The sequence below is a fragment of the Lonchura striata genome, chromosome 22 (genome assembly GCF_046129695.1).
Source record: "Lonchura striata isolate bLonStr1 chromosome 22, bLonStr1.mat, whole genome shotgun sequence".
NCBI lineage: Eukaryota > Metazoa > Chordata > Aves > Passeriformes > Estrildidae > Lonchura > Lonchura striata.
In genome coordinates this window covers 5,172,109-5,185,995 of record NC_134624.1, presented here as the reverse complement: position 1 = coordinate 5,185,995, position 13,887 = coordinate 5,172,109, and the positions used below count along the sequence as shown (strand labels likewise).

Here is a 13,887-nt window from a genome sequence, read left to right as displayed (position 1 = left end):
TGTCTCTGCCACAGGAATCTCTGCCACAAAGTTCAGGATGAGGTGACCCTTGGTGCCAGTGTCACCCTTGGAGCCGCCTCTTTTAACCGGCTCCCCCCTGCCCTTGGCCACCCGGGGGTGAACGGGATCTTCTGCTCTGGTGCCACTGCACGGGGGTCCCTCCCTGTGAAAAATGCATCTTTTGTGATTGGCCTTTCACAAATATTACAATGAATATTATATGTGTAATGTTAGAAAGTTACGCTGTATTAATTCTCTTACGTAGTGTGTTAAATGTAGTTTTAGGTTACAACATAATGTTAAAATAGAAATTCTGTGATATAGGATTTGTTACAAGCTCAAGCAAGAAACTCTTCACACAGAGATGTCAGCGAAGGGGGCCCATAAAGAGCTACTGCCTCCTTAGCAGAAAACACAAACATTCTTTCACCTTCTCTCCATCTTTGTGGAACCAACAGGATTAAGGAGAAGAAGTTGACAAAAACCAGAAAAGTTCTTAATTTGCAAGGAATTAATGCATCATGTATGAGATGTATGAATATGCAACAGGCTATTGCTTTTAAGATTATTCCTTTGTTCACAAGGTATGCTTTTCCTGACTTAGTGTCCGAGAGCATCCGGATGTCTGTAATTCTTTGCTTTTTATTGTCTTGCAATTGTCCTAACTCTAAAATTCATTCCTCTAATTGTATTATTATTTTTATAACCATTTTATTATTTTTAAAATTTTGAAAACCAAGTGATTGGTGTTTTTCACGCTCCCCACGTGGGCAGTACCCAGCAGTGCCAGAGCACCAGGAGTGGGTGTCCCGTGGGCAGACGGAGCTGGGAGCGAGGTGTGCACAGCCAGCCCGGCTCTCCTGCAGCCCGGCTCAGGCACCCGGTAACTCACCCAGTGCCACCCCAGTTAACTCAGTGCCACCCTGGTAACTCACTCAGTGCCACCCCAGTTAACTCAGTGCCACCCTGGTAACTCAGTGCCACCCCCGTTAACTCACTCAGTGCCACCCCAGTTAACTCAGTGCCACCCTGGTAACTCACTCAGTGCCACCCCAGTTAACTCATTCAGTGCCACCCCAGTTAACTCAGTGCCACCCTGGTAACTCACTCAGTGCCACCCCAGTTAACTCAGTGCCACCCTGGTAACTCACTGAGTGCCACCCCCAGTTAACTCATTCAGTGCCACCCCAGTAACTCACCCAGTGCCACCCCAGTTAACTCAGTGCCACCCTGGTAACTCACTGAGTGCCACCCGGTAACTCATTCAGTGCCACCCCCAGTTAACTCATTCAGTGCCACCCGGTAACTCAGTGCCACCCCAGTAACTCACTGAGTGCCATTACCCCCCAGTTAACTCACTCAGTGCCATCCCAGTTAACTCATTCAGTGCCATTCCCCAGTTAACTCAGCGCCACCCCCAGTTAACTCACTCAGTGCAACCCAGTTAACTCACTCAGTGCCACCCCCAGTTAACTCATTCAATGCCATCCCCCCCAGCTCTGACCCAGGAGCACAAGGCACTTGTTCCCCCATCCTCAGAGAACAGATGTTCCGGGTGCTTAAAAAGAATCTGTTAATTTGCTGTGATTTACAACCGGTGCAATCTAAAAGCAGCTTCCCTGAGAGCTGCAGCACTCAGCCTCAGGAGCTCTCAGCTCATCGATCACCCGAGGGGAAATGTGCAGTTATTTTGATGTTAATCTTCATATCCACCATCACAGGCTGACAAATGTCCCACGGAGAGTGAACAGCTGCTGCCTCCATCACCTCTCTGGAGACGAATCTAGGACCTGTTTTGTGCCATGAGACAGACAGACAGACAGACAGAGCTTGGGCAGCCACGGGCAGGGGCTCCCCCAGGAGAGCGATGGGAGGCACCAGCAGGTTTGGAAGTGGGTGATCCTGGAGGTCTTTGGGAGATCTGTCTGTGCTTGGTGCTGAGCACAGGCAGATCTTCTGGGTGCAAAATTTCTGGGCAAAAAAGACCCTTAATCCAAATCCAAAGGCACCACCCGCCTGTCTGCATCCCAATGGAGGAAAGGGAGGAATAGAATTATTAGAAGACACAAAAACACAGGAGATGCAGTTCTGGGAGCATGCAGAGGAGCTGTGAGAATCTGGGGGATTGGTGGGATGGTTTAGTAAATTTTATTTCTTGTCTGTTTTTCAGTGCAAACCACTTCACACTGGTCTGTTCTGTCAATATTTCACTATTAAATGTATTTTAAAACTAATCTCATTCCCTAATTGTTCTTCACTGTTTTGTGGGGTATTCTTGCCAGGAGAAGGGATCCTGGGAATGGCCCATGCTCTCCTTCCTCAGAAGCCATGGGGAACCTCCAGAGAGGAACGTGACAGGGGAGAAGGAGCATTGCCCAACTCAACAGCTGAGCCTGAGAGCTCTGTCAGGTGTTAATGACCCTGACCAGCCCCACCTGGGCCACCCCCCACTCCTGCAGCCCCATTTCTGCTCAGCTCTGGCCCTCAGCCTGTCCTGAGTGATGCTGCTGCCCCGGCCGCCCTGACTGCCCAGCTGGAGCTCCCCTGCTCCATCCCCATGGAGCAGCTGCTGGGCTGTGTCTGACCGTGGATCCCCCTCCAAATCGGGGCCCTGGGCTGCAGATTGGTTCCCTCAGGGCCTCAGCCCTGCTCCATCTCCATCAGCTTGCCCAGCGATCCCTCCTGGCCGAGCCTGGCCCCGGGGCCTGCCCTGCCCATCCCGGGAGCATCTCAGCTCCCAGTGCATCCCAGCAGAGCTGGGTGATGGAGGAACAGCAAGAGCAGCTCCAGGGCAGAGCTGCTCCCAGCTGTGGGTGGCCACAGGGCACTGCTCCCCCAAATTCAAGGGGCACAGGGTCAGTTCCAGAGCCACAAACACGCAGGGGCCTTGCCACGTGTGGCCAGAACATTCCTCTCCCTCTCAGGATTTTTCATAGAGGAGCACAGAGAGAAATGAAAGAGAAAACAATTTCTGTTTCTGCTCCTTGTTTTTCCTATGTGGAATGTGTTTGGAGAACTGTTTAGCTGGGGTGATTGCTTGGTTGGATTCTGGTGAGGATTGTTTGAGCTGGTGGCCAATCCAACCCACCTGGGGCTGGGCTCTCAGAGAGGGTCATGAGTTGTGTGAGAGTCAGAGAAAGTAGTATGTAGCTTTAGTGTCCTCCTTTTATATAGTATATTAATGTATTTTAGCATAGTTATAATAAAGAAATCATTCAGCTTTCTGAATTGAGTCAGACGTGGTCGTTTCTTCCCATTGGGTTCGCCTGCATTTCCAATAGCCACGCACCTGGGCTGCTGCTCCCACTCTGGTCCCACGCAGGATCTCAGCAGAACAAACATCCGTCCCCCCCAGATGAGAGAAAATTCTGGGTACCTCAAGCAGAGCCTGAATTCAAAGCTATCAGTTCCTTTATTGCTCAAGCTACAGGAATTTTGTCCTCTTAGGGCAGAAATCAGAGGATCAGGAAACACAGAAGGATTAGCTTAAGCCTCTTCCACTCCCATTAGCAATCTTATTTATCCTTTTAAATGGCTCCAGCAAAAGGAACACTTGAGTGCTGCCATGCCAGGATCCCATCTTCTGGGCCTGTTGGCTTTCAATTATCCACTTTACACATTTAGATCTTCAAACAAATCCCATCTCTTGTCTAGTAGCACCTGAGGGCATCTGATCTGTTTACTGAAACTGTGGTCTACAGCAAATCTCTAGCAAAGTCTCAGGCGTTCTCACCACTAGATACTGATAGCTGTGTTTATTATGTTGGTTTATCTTCACACTTTACAACTAGCCAAGAGTTTATCCAATGGCCAGAACCATTGTCATTCCATGTCTTTAGCTTTTGCTTTTTCCCTAGTCACAAATTCACTACAAATTTGCTAATTCCCTAGCAAAGCTGGTTTTGCTTGGTTTTTTGGTTTTTTTTGTGAGTTAGGGGTGAGTGCAAGATTAGAAAACCCCAAAGGACATCAAAGCAGGTCAAGGAAAGGGTACATGGAAGGTGATGGACAATGTGATTTTCCAGTGTGAGGCCTGGCCTCACCCTTAGCACACTGGTCTCTGTACTTGTTTCCCTGGGGACCATTCCTGGTGGTCTCTGGTTCGTTTGGAGGTAGGTCCTGGAGCTCCAGAGAGCATCAGCAAGTCCCAGTCCCAGCTGTCAGTGCCCCCTCCCCAGCACATCCCTGTGACCCCAGTCCCTGGCACAGCCAGGCCCCCGAGCTCTCGGAGCCCCTCTGGGCTCTCAGCTTCGGGCAGCTGCCAAGGGCTTGTCCTGGGAGGAGCCCAGTGCCCACCCAGCCCACAAAGCCCCTCTTCCCCTGGGAGAAAGCAATCCCAGCTGGATCTGCTGCCACAGGGGGAATCCCCGAGCAGATCCTGGCACTGGCATTGAGGCTGCCCAGCACAAACACCCTGAGCTGGGCTGAACCTCCCGGTGGGGGGAACCCCAAGCCCACCCCACACCGAGGGGCTCAGGGCCTTTCTGCTGCACAAAAACATCTCTCCAGAGAGACAGGAGCAGTTCACAGCCCTGGCAGCTGAGTGTGGGACACGGGATGCTCTGGGAAATGCTCCTGGGGGCTCCGAGTGCCCCAGGGATATGGGATGTGGAGCTGTCCTGCTGCTCCTGTGGCTGTGAACTGCCAGAGGGCAGGGATGGATATTGGGAGTTGGGAATTGTTCCCTGGGAGGGTGGGCAGCCCTGGCACAGGGTGCCAGAGCAGCTGTGGCTGCCCCTGGATCCCTGGCAGTGCCCAAGGCCAGGCTGGACAGGGCTGGGAGCAGCCTGGGACAGTGGGAGGTGTCCCTGCCCACAGCCATGGAAGGGACTCAGTGTCCCTTCCAACCCAAACCATTCCATGGTTCTGTGGGATCCATCAGACACCCTGCTGGGATCCAGGTCACTTCCATGGATGTTTTCCCTCCTCACAACAGCAAATCAGCACTGGGGATGTCCCAGTCACAAGCTTGAAACACAGAAAACTCCAGACACTTTTTTTTTCCCCTAAAGGTTGTTTTATTGTAAAACCATAAATACAACACTGACATGAAAATCCTCAAGCAACGGATGCTTTCTTACAGTTACAGTTTGTCTTCTGCCTTGGCATCAATTCTGAAAAGAATGTTGCAGAAACATGTCTCTAAGGTATTTCCAAATAACCGAGCTCTGGCCTGGAGTGCTCGGCCCCTTTGGAAGCTAAGTGGAACTATTCCTCCTCTCTTGTGGAATATTTCCATTCAGACAGCAACAGACTTGTAAAAACAGCAACATTTAAACACCTTGATATTTTTTTTTCTTTAATAATCCTTTTCATTTGACGTCAGTCTAAGTTTCAAACAGCACTGAATTTATTTAGCTGAAAAAAAACCCAAAACAAAACAAAAACAAAACAAAATCCTAAAAAGAAAAAAAAACCCTCAGAACTTGAGTTGGCCTCAAGCATTCGCATATCACAATGAAAATCAGCAACTCAACCCCGTGCAATATTGCTCTCTAGTGAGTCATTTGATCCACACCAACAATACATGAGACTTCAAACAGGTTTTGTTTTGTTTATTAACACAGCAAGTGTGACATTAGATAACCTTTTAAATACAGTACATGGTACAGCGCGGGGCCAGCTGCCCGCACGCTTCCCGTTATGAAGACAAAGCCAGCGGTGGCGGTTTATAAAAATATTGTGTTGCTACAAAAGTATAAATTAATGCTACCGGTATTAAGAAATATTAAACACATAAAACTTATAAGGATTAAGAAAAATATTCATTAATACCTGTAGAAAACTCTGGCCTAAAAAAGATATTTTTTGTATATTTTTTGTATATTTTTTTTGTATTTTTTAAGATGACATGGTCGCACTCGCAGCGCGGGTGCTCTGTGGTATTGCCTAGAACATCTGCATCTACAGAAAGGAAGGAAATGCACACGAGTTACTGAGGGCAGGGAGGGCCAGGAGGGGCAGGAGAACATTAAATCCTTTGCTTGATGAAACAAGAATTCAGCTCCCAGGAGGAGGTTTGGGAAATGGAACGTACGAGCGAGGAACAGCTTCTCTTTTCAGAGTGGCTGCAAACAAGGATCTCCTGATGTTTGGTTGTCACCATGACACTGTCTGGCTACGGCGTGGACCACAATCCTCACGGCCTGGGCAGAGTGTTCCCCCCTGACAGCCTGGGCTGCCACCTGCCACCACTGTGCAGGTCATCTGCTACCAGCTTTCCTTGGAAGAATTCAAAAAAAGGAGTGTTAAAGTACCAGTGAGCTTCAAGGGACCATGGAAAACAGCTCCTAAAGCTGTTGCTCCTTCCAGAGCACGTCTCCTTCCTTGAGGGGGAAGGTCCTTCTACACAGCAAAGGGAAAAGTTACTCCTTCTCCCACCCCCGAACCCACTTGAAAAACCAATCCCAGCCTATCCACAGACACTGCAGAGACTGCCATGAGAACCCCCGGGAGTGAGAACAAGGATTCGAGGCCAGTGAGGCTGGAAGTGCCTTTTTTGGGAACTTTGGTTGTAAAAAGAAAGGGTTGGATGTGTCTGTGCTCATCAACTCCAGCCTATGATATTCCCATCTTTAAGCCTGAGCTGCTCATCTGGGTCCCACTGTCAGGGATACTACAGAAAATCCTGCCAGGCATCATTCCTTGTTTCAGGAGCCAAAACTTCCAACTCAGCTGCCTATGCATGAGGAACCCCTCAGGGTCTATGGGTACACCGTTGTCTATGTCAGCAAAACTCTCCTGTCGAGTTACAAACAAAGGACTCCTAACAGGAAAAAAACCTCATCTAAGCAGCTAAAATAAACCTGAAATTTAACAGAAATCCCACAAACATTCAATAGATAAAACTAAATTTCAGGGCAACCCACTCTCATTGGTTCACCATTTCTGGCCTAGCATAAGCAGACTGTCCCAGGCCTGTCCCCGGAGCTCAGCTGGGCTCAGGTTTTGCTCGGGGACACTTCCAGAAGCCCCAGGGAGGTGACAGAGCTGTGAGGGGACAGGTCCCACGCACAGGGAGCTCTTATTGCTACAGGGCCAGGGCCAGGTCTGACACGGGACACGGGGCCCAGCCGGTGGTTCTGGCATTCCCAGGGGATCCCACGGATCCCAGACCATGGTGTAGCACAGAAAAACTCCGCAGAAGCAGCCAGACATTGAACACCCTCCCCCACACTGATCTGACAGGACATTTGCTCCTCGACTGGCAGCTGCCCCTCCGCTGCCTCCCTCCCTGATGGAACCTGGCTGATGGATGCACTGAGAGCTGGCAAGGGCTTGGTGCTGGTGATGAGTGGGAGGATGGGGAGGAGAAGGTTCTGTGAACCCTCCTGGAGGGCTCTGGGCAGGAACCCGGCACTTCCCACCCCTACACCCAGTTCCTTTTTTCCTGGCAAGGTCCAGCCATGTGTCTCATGGAGTGAGCTCCATTCTGCAGCCTTGTCTTCAACAGCAGGGCTCAAAACACATTCCCCTCACAGACTCCTCCCAGAGGAACAGAGCTCTCCTCCCTGAAGAGATTTCCCAGAATCTGCCTTTAATGTATTTTTTATTTTTCTCCCATTACTCCTAATTACTCCACAGGGAACAGCTTGTCCTTTCCTGTGTGAATGCTCACAGGAGCTCCTGCCTCTCTCTCAGCCAAGAGGTGCAGAGATCCAAGCCTCTCCTCAGCACAAAGCAGCACTCCCAGCCTTGGAGCACCTTCCTGGCTGCTCTTTTAATGTCTTTTGATTCATCAGTAACACGGTGCTGCCTAGAAATGCCCAGGGCACTGTGGGAGCAGCAGGAGGTTCCAGTCCCCTGTCCTGTGCTTGCCACGGCCAGAGTGGAACTGGCACCTCTGAGCAGACTCAGCCACCAGCACAAACATTTTTGGTAATTCCTTCCCATGCTAAACCTTCTGGGTTATTGCAGACAGTTGGAGAAAAGCCACCCAACCCACCTGAGCCACACCAGTGAACACTCCAATGCCACCATTTAGAGCTCAAGTCATTGCCAGAAGTGTCTCCCCTCAATTTTCAGTAATTTCCAAGTTCTGTGAGCATCTGCTGCAAATTCATTTGCAAAAGTCACATAAGGGTCATGACTCCCTGAGCTGCTGCTGGACGTAATTTCTGCCCAGCAAGCACAGATAAACCAGTGCAGGTGGTTTGTGTGGATGCTTAAACCAGTTCAGCTCGAAGTTAAACTGGCTTAACCAGCAATGAAGGAACAACTGAGTTAGACAAAACCTGAGCCCATAGTCAGCTTTCACAGAAAGTTTTGCAGATTGCACACTTCAAACCCACCCACAGCAGTTTCCTTAGCACAGACAGAGAGCTTGGACAGAAAGAGAAGTTCAGCTCCATCTCAATTTGACCCAGGTGCAAGACACCAAGTCCATCCTGCAAGCCAAACACAACAACTGCCCACTGAGAGACACAGGAGACAACTTCCTGACCTCCTGGCTGCTGCATCCACACAGAAACAACCTCCTGAAGAGCTCTGCCTCTATCCCACTCTCTTCAGTAGCAAGGATGCTCAGACAGGCCCTTCCCTCTTGGAGTTCACCTGGTGGTACTTGTTCCCCACCTGAAGGTCAGAATGCTCCCAGAGCAAACTGTGAAGCCAGGAGAGCCTGCAAGGTCAGCAGCAGGAACAGGGGGATGCCTGCAGGCCACACACCATTCCTGCACCCTGACACATTTCACACGGACATTAAAGGAAACCAACAAGCAGAAGGCAATTCCCAACATGACCCACCAGAGGATGATCCCAGTTCTGCAGACTTCTCCTCCCAACTCAAAGGGAGCAGAACCTCACAGCAGGCCTGGCCAAACTCGGAGCCTCTCCTGAGCAGTCTCCCACCCCAGGACCAGCAGAGCTCCCTACAACACCCCGGCCTCTCAGCCCTCTGGGGACCACAGAGCAGCCCGGGTTGGAGCAACCTGGCAAATAAGAGCTTCCAAATTTCAGACCTTGGTAAAGTATTTTTGTTCCCTAGAATGTGAATTCAAGCCTGGAAGAAGGAAGAGGAGGAAAAGCTTGGCATTTAAGGTAAATGCATGTGCTACAGATGTGCTTCTCTGCTTTTACTGAGGCCTAAGTGACCCAGAGAGAACCTGGAGCAAGCCCAGCACAAACAGCTCCTCTGAGCTGCCCACCCTGCAACCACGTGCAAGAGTCAGGAAAAGCTGCACCTTCCTCCACTGAGTCTCTGGAGAAGGGGCTGCCCAAGCAGCCCCTCTCCTCACCACCTCTGAGAATGCTCTGGTTTAGGCCTTTAGGTTTTCTCTTGCTTTTCCAGCTGTTGAGTTTTTAAGTCTTTGGGAGAACCTCATTTGCCCGACATCACTGCTTAACACCCATCATTAGTGCAACCACAACCGAAATTGCCTCAGAGGGGCAGTTTTTGGGATGGGGGAGAGGGCCAGTCCATCCCTCTCTTTGGTCAGCACCACAAGAAAACCCCAGCTCTGGTGCCAAACCCACAGTGTGAGAAGGGAAAGGGGAGGTGGGATGGGAGGTAGGGGTGGCTGTGCCTTCCTGCATGCGTGCCCTCAGCCTGCACCACTGCTGGGCACAAATCCCTGCAGTTTGCCCAATTCTCAGTTCCAGGGATTTACAGCTGTGCTAACTCTGTCCTGCCCATTTCCTGTCCTAGATGCCTCGCAGAGACAGCAGGAGCCCGAGTTCACAAATTCCACAGAAATCATCTACATGTCCCTTAGCAAAGGAGGGCTGGGGGCTGGAGCTGTCTTTCCAAAGCAAGGGCTTTGCATGCTTCCCTGAGCATCAAAGAGCTCTCAGGGTCTCAGGTGAGCCACACAAAAAGGTGTAATGTGTCATTTGGAGGAGCTGCCAATCCTGATCCCTGTGCCATCAGCTGAGCTGTGTGGTACCCTCTGTGCCCACAGCTAATCCTGTTTGGAGACATGCACCAGCCAAGTTTTCCTGCTGTCAGGTACCAGAGTGGGCCAAGCACACATCTCAGTCCCTCAGGGCTCATTTTTGTCTGCCACAGGTTTCTCCTGCCCTGAAAACTCTGTGCTACCACTGGTGGCTGGGCAAGCAGGATTTGTACAGGACAAAACAAAACCAGCAAGAAGGAAAGCTGGCCCTACAAGCAACCCCTCCATCAGCCACTGACAGGGAAATCAGGAGTCCAAGAGCTCTGCCTTGGCAGCTCCTGTTCACGTGGCAGGTTGTGTGCCTTAGGCAAAAGTGTGACAGGTTAGGAGACAATGGTTTTGGTCTGATGGCAGTAACAGTGCTGAGAGGTCAACCCAAACACCAGCCTCAAGGCAATGAAAGGCTGAAAGGGCTGGAAAGGGCAAGACAGCTGGTGCCAAGGTTTGTCCTCGTGAGTCTAGCATGGGGAAGGGTCCAGCGTGCAAACTGTGCCCCTGAGTCCTGTGGCAGTGCAGGTGTCAGGGAGTGCCTGTGAGGTTCAAGGCATCTGCACACAAAGCCTGAGAGATTGGGTTTGCTATTTCTCATGTCTTGGAACTTGCGACTTCTCTTACAGCCAGAGCTGGGCAGGTGGGATCCTGGTTTAACATCTGGTCAACAGCAGCACTGCAGAGAGGGTCTCCAGTTTCCCCCTGCATTGCCAGCCAGCAGCAAACTCCCCGTGCTGCTGAAGGGCTCCAGCTGGCTCTCAGCAGGGCCAGTCCCTCCTCCCAACCCTCCCACACCACTGGGACCACAGCTCCAGAGCTCCTGGAAGCAGGAGAGACTGCTGAAGAAAGAATTTGCTTCTCTTTTCCTCCAGGAGACAAGTCCCAGCGGTGAAAAATGCAGAGTTTGGCAGCAGAGGTTGGGAATTGTCCAAGAGGCACCAAACCTGACAGAGCCTGTCCAGCAGCCCAGGAGCTGTGCCTGCAGGAGCTCTGGCCTTGGGGACAGCAGAGTGACCGAGATGCTTTGGGGTTATGGGGATCTCTAATTGCATTTGGGGTGAGCCAGCTACATGTGAACATTTCGGGGCTTGTGGCCTTCCTGGCCAGAATAGGTCAGCAACAGAACAAGTAGTGTAATGCACTGTAGGTATCAAAAAGACATTCGTGCCACTAGAGGAAACCATTCCAAACAAAAAGGGGAAGATATTCTTTGCACTCAATCAGGAGCACTTACATTCAGAAGGATCTTTGAGCCCATGCACTTCTCTAAGCTTCCTTCAAACCCCAGTTTGACAAAACTGGTGAGCTTTGTTCCCCTGAAAAATCATACACCTTGGTTTGTCCTTGGCCTTGGGAAGGGTGGTTTGTGTGTCATTGAGACACTTTTTAACAAAAATATTTAGGTACAAGGGTTCTCTGGCAGACCTGGCAAGCTCAGTGGTGGCCCACAGCCACTTGTGCTGTCACCATTTGCTTTTCCTGGTTTCTAGGCTTTGCCACATAAACAACTGCTGTGGTTCCCATAAGAATATTATTTAATTGCAAATGGGCTACTCTAGAACAAGTTTGAGAACACCTGATGTACAAAATTCACAGAAAAGATAATAAACACCGGGAGTTCAGAAGAAGTTCTGCTGTAAAAAAATATAAAGCCAAGAAACGTAACAACTACTGACAGTTTCTGCCATGAGCCATTTCTCTTAGTTTGAAATCAAACTTATAAATCACTTGCTGCCATGTTAAACTCAAGACTGGGAATAGAGACAGAGGAGTAACTTTTCTTTTGAAAAAAAAAAAAGGATATGGAAAGGTTAAAAATAAAATTAAGAATCAAAAACCTTAAAGCCTCCCTTCCTGATTTCTAAAGATGCCGGTGTTGATGGAACACAGCTGCCCTGATTCACACACCATGCCAAGAAGGCTGCAGCCAAGTGCCCTCAAGGTGTACAGTTATTCAAAGGAGCAAAGTCCAGTGCAGAACTGGTCTGGTCAATGGAGTCTGATTATCCATGGCAAGATGGCCCAGGGGACAAGAGGAAAGGTGGGGTGGAGGAGAAACAAAAGAAACTTCAAGTCACTTTAGATCTCAGCTGCCTGAAGACTTTAGAACATCAGCCTCCCATTCGTCTGCCCACTTGAAAACATTAAAAAGTCTGTCAAGTCCACACACTATCTATGGAAAGGAGCACATTCCTGGCAGAGGGCTGTCTCTCTCCTGTGCTCAGCTTTCCTTTCAAACTTAATTTTATATATATTTATATTTTTATATATATATAAAAAAGCACTTGGTTTCCAGGGGCATTCATAATGAGGTCCACAGTGTTTAGAACTTAAATTTCTTTTTCTTTGTTTGGAACAGTGTTTTAAAGTTTTGTTTTAATTAAAAGAAAGTCTTAAAGCATGTTGGACTTCAAAAACATGAGTTTGTTCATGTCTTCTGGACTGAGTAGCCGCCTCCTTTTGATCAAGAGCGCCTGCTCACACATATTTACACATTCGCTCCTGGCACCCACAGCAGGCACTGCTAAGAGCCAAAAGGCCAGCTTGGCTAGTTTCGTATGCTTTTGGGTAACACACGACCAGTACTGAAACAGGTCAGGGGTGGCCTGGAAGAGAGGTTCTTGCAAATAATCATAGACTTCACTTTTCCCAAACCAATCTTCTTCCTGAGCTGCTGTGGCCTCCCCTGCTGCACGAGGCTTCTTGGTTGAAGGTTCAAATTCTGCTTCTTCTGCCCAGGACTCTTTGACCTCGTTGATCAGCTCACAGACCTTGCCAATGATCTCTTCATGCTGGTAGGGCGGGACGGGCCGCAGCTTCTGCTGAGGGTCCAAGATCATGGCTACCTTGTGTGCCGAGTGAACTTTGAAGTTCTCCTTCAGCGCCTCCAAGAAGAGGTGACAGAGTTTGCTGACCACACCAGCATCATTGGCTTTGGAAGTGAACAGTTTCTCCAGTTTGACGTAGGTGGGCAGCACCAGCTGCAGCGTGGGCCGGCTCTCGTTGCTCAGCTCGATCACGGCCTGTTTCACCGGCGCCAGGATGGCTGCCAGGTTGCTGAGCAGGTGTTTGTTCAGGTTTTGGATGAGGTTCATCTTCTTGGCCCTGCTGTAGAACTCGCAGATCTGCTCGTAGCGCTCGTGGACGAGCAGCAGGGAGTCGGTGACCGAGTTCCAGCAGGGTGGGGGGGAGGTCTCTTCCAGGGAGCCAAAGGTCTCCTTTGAGAGGCCCGTGGACCCCGCCAGGTCTTCACAGACATTCAGGAGCTCGATCACCTCGTGCATGTTGCGAGCCTGTAGCGTTCTCTTGTTGAGCACGCTCTGCACCACCGAGTTCAAGGCACAGGCCGAGCAGCGCAGGCACATGCCCGCCTTGGAGAACGCCGAGGAGTTGACCTTGCAGTCCGTCACGTACACCGTCCTGATCTCCGACATCACAAACTCCGACAGCACGTTCTGCACCCAGTGGTGGATAAAATCACCATTGTCTCGAATGTCTACGCCCTTAATGCCCAGGACGTAGCTCTTGATGTGGTTGCCTTCCACCTGGTAGGCGGTGAGGATGTAGCAGGAGTCGGGGCCGACGCTCTGCGAGTGGCAGGTGACCCCGATGCCGAGGCAGGCGTTGCTGCCCAGGGCACAGGTGACTTTCACCTTCACCTGGTTGTACATCCGAGGCAGGTGCTTCAGAGCCAGGGTGTTGAAGTTGCCCAGGATCTCGGTGACAGAGAAGGCACCGTAGCGAGCCCCGCTGTCCACCAGCGTCTGCGCCAGCTTGATGAACTCCTTGCCGCTGAGCACGCTGAGCGCGCCCAGGTCGGTGCACATCACGCGCAGCAGCCTCTCGGCGATGTTCTGCCGCTCCTTCTCCGGGATCGCGCTGTTCCCCAGGGAGCCGCTCGCCGCCGCTGCAGGGAAACACGAGCGGGCACAGAAAGGGCCACGTCAGCACCGCCGCAGCAGGAGAGGGCACGAGGCACAAAACCGTTCTAAGAGAGCCCCAG

General features: G+C 50.6%; 1 protein-coding gene across 3 annotated transcripts in view; it reads right to left on the bottom strand.

The window, feature by feature from the left end:
* Positions 1 to 5,540: 5,540 nt before the first annotated feature.
* Positions 5,541 to 13,887, bottom strand: part of ZNF618 (zinc finger protein 618) — a 150,474-nt gene continuing 142,127 nt past the window's right edge. For all 3 annotated transcript variants that reach the window (XM_077787855.1, XM_077787854.1, XM_077787856.1), the window contains exon 17: positions 5,541 to 13,791. In XM_077787855.1, coding sequence (XP_077643981.1) covers positions 12,278 to 13,791 — 1,514 coding nt within the window. In that variant the 3' untranslated portion in view covers positions 5,541 to 12,277. The remainder of the gene's footprint in view (positions 13,792 to 13,887) is intronic.